We start from the raw sequence: 6,671 nt of genomic DNA, 5'->3' as shown, positions 1-6,671 counted from the left end.
GCCCCTGCTCCTCTACGCGCCCGTGGGACTCTGCCTGCTCGTCCTGCGCCTCTTCATCGGCGTGCACGTCTTCCTGGTCAGCTGTGCCCTGCCCGACAGCCTGCTGCGGCGGTGCGTGGGCTGCCGGGGCGGGGGCTACCGGGGGCGGGGGGCAGGAGCCCCTGTGGAGGCTTGGCTTGGGCAGAGGGAGATGGGAAGCTCTGCTTTTGGGACTCTTTGTCCCCAGGACCCATGGAGGTGCCTTCTTTGCTAACACCAAAGCTGGCAGTTGCCCCTGCAGCACTCGGGGGCTGATCTGACGTGCTGGGATCAGCTGGTGTCCTGTGCACACACCGTGGGGGGTTTGTTGCCCCGTAGTTCCTGCTGCAGCTTCAGCTCTACGGGCAGCCTTTAGCCCCAGCTCCAGCCCCCAAACATTCCTGCCCAGGCACCTGCCAGACCATTTCCATTTCGTACCAGCTTCCTTTAGGAAGTCACAGACCTTCCCAGACCTCTGTTCTGGTTGCTAAGGCAGCAATGGCTGAGGCTGCAGGACCTGAGGCAGCCCCTTCCCCCCGCAGGCTCATCGTGCGGGTGATGTGCTCGGTGCTGGGGCTGTTTGTGCGGGAGAGCGACCCCCGGCTGCGCGAGGGCAGCGTCCGTGTCTTCATCTCCAACCACCTCACACACTTTGACCACAACATCATCAGCCTCCTGACCTCCTGTAACACAGTGAGTGCCCTGAGGCCGGGCTGGGTGGATGCACCTCTTTCCAAGAGGAGCTTCTGGGATTTAGCTGCAGCCCTGGGCTGCTTCAGGTCTTACTTATCTTGGTGTCACACTTTAGGCTCTGCATGAAAAAATGAAAGGGGGTGAGGTAGAACAGGAGGTGTTGCAGCAGGTGTTGATGTTATGGAGAGAGAGTGAGCAAATCCTTGTGTCTGTCTCCTTTTCTGGCCTTTCAGAGAGCTGGTGAAGCAGGGCTGGTTGGGGGTTTCCCTCAGCACTGGGTGCCAGTTCTGTGCATGAGAGTGCTGGAGATGTTGATGGGGGAGCTGTGCTGGGTGGTTGTTGTGCAGCTTTCTCCAGACTGTTGCGAAATTCCTGGGTTGTGGAGTTCCACAATAAGCACCTTTCAAATGTATCTGGGAGTGAGTTGGCTGAACCTGTATCCTGAACAGCAGTCAATTTGCTCCCTGCCTGGAGGAAGGTGACTGGGGGAAGCTGTGTCTGTGTCCTCTGCCAAGCGCATCAGCGGCGACTGGAGAGCAGGGAACAGGGTTGTGCCGCAGGGTCGGGGGGCAGAGAGCACAGTTGGAATGGAAGAGTGGGAATCAAATTTCTGGGGAACTGGGGCCAGAGCAGTTACTGGAGCCTAGCAGTGGTGTTCTCTGCTACCAGTGCTGTCAGCATACACGGTGCCCCCAGGGGCATTTTTGGTCCTAAGCAGGAACTTGGTCCCCTGGGAATGTTGCCCCTGGGGTGCCCAGGGCGGCACTTCCTCACCTCAGTTTCCCCACAGCCTGCCCTGAACAGCGCCCCTGGCTTCATCTGCTGGTCACGGGGATTCATGGAGCTGGGAGTGACTGGGAGCCGAGCAGAGCTGGTGGATTCCCTGAAGGCCTATTCGTCCCACAGGGGAAACCCCCCCTTGCTGCTGTTCCCCGAGGAGGCAGCCACCAATGGCCGGGCGGGATTGCTGCGCTTCAGGTGCCGGGAGCGGGGCTCTGCGCGGGGTAGCCGCGTGGGGCCGGCCCTCACGCTGCTGAACTCTTCTCTTCCAGCTCATGGCCCTTCTCCATCGTGGACATGGTCCAGCCGGTTGCCCTACAGGTTCAAAGGCCGCTGGTCACTGTGGTGAGTGAGGGGCTGCAGGTGGAGGGAGCTGGGGCGGCGGTGAGGGGAGCCAGGGGATGTGCTGCCCTAGGTTCTGCTTCTGCTTCCCAGCCTGTGGACAGTGCAGCCCGGCTTTGTGTCCTCTCACCAAGCTTCTCAGTGCTTTTTCCTAAAGCACTTCCTCATGGAAAGGGTGATAAGGCATTGGAATGGACTGCCCGGGGAAGTGGTGGAGTCACCATCCCCGAGGGTGTTTAAGGAAAGGCTGGAGGTGGCACTTAGTGCCATGGTCAAGCTGATGTGGTGGTGTTGGGTCATAAGCTGGACTTCATGATCTCAGAGGTCTTTTCCAGCCTCAAGAATTCTGTGATTCTGTGCTCACACTTCTGTTTCTCACATGCCTTTCCTGGGGAGGTTCTGCTGGGTTAGTGCTCCTTGAGGCATGCTGGCAGTTTGGTAACAGCTCTGGTGGTTCAGCTGTCTGAGGGTGCCACCTGGCTTCTCTGACCATCTCCATGTCCCATCTCCCCTCTGTTAGTCCACTTTTTATAAGTGCTGTGGGGGAGTAGCTTGGGTCACCCTGGAGAGGCTGAAGTTCCAAAGGTTGTGCAAGGCTTTTTGGATGGGGTTCTGGAGTTCATGTCTCCCCAGTGCAGATGCAGGACATGATGCAACATCAGCTCCAGACGTGTCAGAGTTCATGTTGGTAACACTGGTGGTGCTGGGCAGATTGCAATAAACTGCTCTTGGCCTGTTTACAGAGTGAGATTTTGCTGAAGTTCTTGTTTCCTTGTAGGATTTATAGATCTACTTGACTAAAAAGACACTTAAATTTTGTATTTGTCAGGGCTTTTAGTTGATTCCTTATTGTCTGTCTTTTTGAGGCAGCAGGACACAGTGGGTAGATGTAAAGCACTGCCCGTGCTGTGTCAGCAGCAGGTTCTTGAAGTGAGATTCTGCCAGGGGTTGGTTCTTTGCCCAGTGCTGGTCTGTGCTTTGACTGGGGCTGCAGAGGACAGGTCTGAGATCAGTGAGTGATGAAGGAGCTGGGTTATTGGTGGTGGCCCAGTGGCCTGCTTAGAGTTGCCAGCTGTGGGTCTGTCTGTGGGTGCACAAGCAGAGGAGTGTCTGGTTGAGTGAGGAACAGGGTGTTGTCTGCAGGTGCGCAGTGGGGAAAACAGCTGCTGGAAGGTTGAACAAAGCTCTGCTAACCCTGCTGCCTGGAAGGACATCAAAGATGGTTCGGGGATTGGAGCATCTCCCTGATGAGGAAAGGCTGGGAGAGCTGGGACTGCTCAGCCTGGAGAGGGGAAGGCTGAGGGGAGACCTTATTAATGCCTATAAACATCTACAGGGGTTGCAAGGAGGGTGGAGCCAGACTCTTTCCAGTAATTCCCTTGTTCCACAAGCTGTAACACGGGAAGCGCCATTTAAATATGAGGAAAAACTTCACTATGAGGGTGACAGAGCCCTGGGACAGGCTCCCCAGAGAGGCTATGGAGTCCCCTTCTCTGGAGACATTCCAGACCCCCCCTGGATGCAGTCCTGTGAGATGTGCTCCAGGCAGTCCTGTTCTAGTGAAGTTGGACTGGGTGATGTCCAGAGATCGCTTCCAACCCTGACAATTCCCTGGTTCTGTGAAGGAGCAGCAGTGGGGAGAGCCCCCAGAGGCCACAAGCATGATGCAGAATCCAGGGAGCAAAACTTGCAGGCACTCAGGCTAGCCAGCTTTTTTTTTTGCCAGAGAACAGGCAGAGGTTGTGGAGAGCTGCTGGAGAAGGGGGTTGAGTGGGGAATTCTGCTGTTTTTCCTGAGAAAACCTGGAGCAGCAGCCTCTGGAAACGCTGGGACTGGTGCTGGCACCACACGGTTCGGTTTTGGGTTAAGATGCAGTTTTCTAACAGAGAGGATATGTTCACTTTTTGAATGACTGTGAATCACTGCTCCAGGGAAGTGGGAGAGCTGGACTGCTTATAATTAATGTTAATTGGCTCCTCAGAGAAATTCTGAGATATGACAGGTTGTATGTGTGTGCATCCTTTTCTTCACAAACGTCAGGGAGAGCAGCAGGCACGTAGCTGCAGGTCTGGCTGAGGATGCTGGTCACGGTCTCTCCTTGGCTCAGATTCTCACCTGCAGAGGTTGAGTAGGAGTTTTGCCCTTCGTGCAGATTGGCCAAGTGAATCCCCCTGGATTTCTTACAGAATTTCAAGCTGTCAGAAACTTCCAAGCTCTGGAGATGCAACACCCTGAGCAGTTCAATCGGTGCTTCTCAGAAAGCCTTCTTGGACACCTGGTGAGATACACCAGGCCCTGGGCTGAGCAAACCACCAGATTTGGGGTTAAGGAGGAGTCTTCTGCAGTTGGCTGGAGCAGGAGGGGTGTTCTGTGGCACGAGGCAGCACAGCCAGGGTCTGGCTGCATTGCTGCAAAATGTTTCACTGGAGGTTTCTTAGATCTGTTTGCCCAGGAGATGCTGGTTCCTTGTGCAACCCACGGTGCCTTTGGTGGCTGTGGTTTGGGGGCATTGGGGGTGTAGCATCTCTCTCCATGCAGGAGGCCTCTCTTGGGGCCACACTGCCTTGATCCAGGACACAGCCAGGTGTAAAAGGAGCTGAGGCAGCTTCTTGGGAGCTGTGGATCCCAAGGGGTTCTCCCCAGCCTGTGGGAAGGTTGGGCACTTCAGGAGAAGGGTAAACAACTGCAAAAATATTTAGGAACAATGTCCATTCTGTAGCAAATTCTGAAGAACTGTTGAAAAATGTAGGTTGGGGGCAACTTCTGGTCTTCAGCTTTCTGTTCTCAGTCCAACTGTATTCTGAACATGGTCCAGCTGCTCTGGCTGTGTCCTGATGGGAAGGATGGAGAGCACCTGCTCCAGGGCTTGCTGCTGGCAGCAGCACAGTGCTGCCTGGAAAGGGTTATGTCCTGATTTTTGGAAATAGGAAGAAAGTTATGAATTAGAGTTCACCTCTAATGATTTATCTTCAACGAGGAGAGTTGGGCACTTCACAGTGCAGCCAGTTTGGAAGTGGGGAATGCTGGTTGAGACATGACATGGGTTGTTCCCATCAGGATAAGGGAGGGCTGCTCATGATTCTCAGGAAGCACCAGTAAGTTTTGAGGCATTTCGATCCTTTCTAAAGGCACAGTCTAGGAGAGAACGTGGGGATATGGAGGGAAAATCTTGCTATCCTGGTGGGAGGAAAAGGTGACTGGAAGCAGTGGAGCCCCTGACTGTCTTGCTCTGCCTGGTGAAGACCAGTGAAGGAGGATCTGCCCAGGGGTTGCCCTCCCTGTGTGTTGGGTTTCCCATTCCCTCCTTCCCAGCCCTGCACACCTTGCTGCCTGGCTCTGCTGCACCCTGCTTGCCCACCTCCTCTGCAGACCAACCAGCTCCTCTCATTGTGCTCTCTTCCCCAGAGTGTGGCTGACTCCTCCTGGATCACAGAGCTCCTCTGGACCTTCTTCGTTCCCTTCACAGTTTATCAAGTAAGGTAGTATCCCTCTCTCTTTCATTTGGGGCAGGGTTTGGGTGGGTGCATAGCCTGGCAATGTTGGCACATCTTTTGGTCTGTGCCACCCTCTGCCCTCCCGCTGGCACCAGCTGGGCTTGGTGCAGCCCCATTTGGTCCACTTCAGGTCCAGCTTCTATACCAGCTTCAGCAGTTTCTGAAGTGGAGAGATCTCCTGGTTTCTGTGCTCAGGTGGCAAAGGACAGGAGTCTCAGGGCTTTCATGTCAAGTTTTCTGGGGCTGTTTTTGAGGCCAGCTGCTCTGCTGTGGTTCACCCCAGGAGGATCTCTGTGGGCAGCTCAGTCCTCTGGTGCCTGTCCTGTCCCTGCAGTCCCTTGTGAGCTGCAGAGGTGGTTCAGACACCTGCCCAGGGCCCAGGGGAGCCCAGACTGGCCAAGTAGTGTTGGCGTGATAACGGTCCATAGGCAGTGGAAGGGGCTTGTTATCAAATTTAGGGGTCAGGGTATTTAGGTAAGGAAGAGGGCTGGATCTTCCCCTGGCTGAATCTGGCTTGATCTGTTTTATACTTTCATGGCAACAGCTCCTTTTTTGGGGCCTTTGTGGGAGCTTCAGGAGACAGTTCACACCTTAGCCCCGAGTGCTAAGACAGCCTCAAGGACCTAGTTCTGCTCTCTAAGCTGTGCCCTGCCCCTGGCTTTGCAAGCTGGCCTCGAGCTGTGGGGAGAGGTGTGGGGCAGCAGGTGTCACTGCTGCCCCAGAGCAGCTGCCAGGCAGCCGGCCCAGCGCTGTTATCCCCATCCAGGTGGCTGCCCTCTGTCCCCAGGCACGTGGAAGAGCCAAGCGAGGATTTTGCGCTCCGAGTTCAGGAGGTAGGAGGTGGCTGGGAGAGGAGAGAGCAGGGCTGTGGGTTTGGGATGCCACAGGAGAGCAGGGTGCAGGCAGAGTGCAAGGGGCGTCTCTGGATGGGTGCATTTGTATGTGGGAGCTCTGTCCCCTACTTACTGCCCCTTATGATTATTCCATTTCTCCATGGCCTGTGTGCTACCCCCCATTTATCCCTTCAGCCCATTATCAAGGCTCTTCCCATCTAGTTCCAGCCTTTCATTCCCTTCTCACAATGCCACAAATCAGATGAAGTGATTGTTTCTCCACTTTTCCCTTATGTGCTGGGTGCTTCATGGCTCCTGTACCTAAGATCTTGTACCTCCCTGTCAGCCTGTCCTGGCAGGATGATAGTACCTACTCCCAGTCCTTCGTGTGCTCCGTGCAACACTGAAATGCACCACTGAGGCCCTGGAGCAGTTCCCAGTCCTCCTGCCTTTGCTGTGGCTCCGGGCAAGACTGTATCTCTGCTGCACGCCCTGGAGCTCCCAGGGCCCT

The 6,671-nt window shown here is 55.3% G+C and overlaps 1 protein-coding gene across 1 annotated transcript in view; it reads left to right on the top strand.

The window, feature by feature from the left end:
• Position 1: 1 nt before the first annotated feature.
• AUP1 (ancient ubiquitous protein 1) overlaps positions 2 to 6,671 on the top strand; it is a gene marked incomplete at its 5' end in the record, with an annotated part of 12,028 nt that continues 5,358 nt past the window's right edge. Inside the window, 6 exons of the mRNA XM_010008180.1 lie at positions 2 to 111; positions 561 to 711; positions 1,502 to 1,689; positions 1,764 to 1,836; positions 5,239 to 5,312; positions 6,094 to 6,160. Of these exons, the coding sequence (XP_010006482.1) occupies positions 2 to 111; positions 561 to 711; positions 1,502 to 1,689; positions 1,764 to 1,836; positions 5,239 to 5,312; positions 6,094 to 6,160 (663 nt within the window). The remainder of the gene's footprint in view (positions 112 to 560; positions 712 to 1,501; positions 1,690 to 1,763; positions 1,837 to 5,238; positions 5,313 to 6,093; positions 6,161 to 6,671) is intronic.

Source organism: Chaetura pelagica, unplaced genomic scaffold, assembly GCF_000747805.2.
Source record: "Chaetura pelagica isolate M959 unplaced genomic scaffold, ChaPel_1.0 scaffold872, whole genome shotgun sequence".
Lineage (NCBI taxonomy): Eukaryota > Metazoa > Chordata > Aves > Apodiformes > Apodidae > Chaetura > Chaetura pelagica.
Note: the sequence above shows the minus strand (reverse complement) of the source record. Positions and strands in the feature narration are given on the sequence as shown.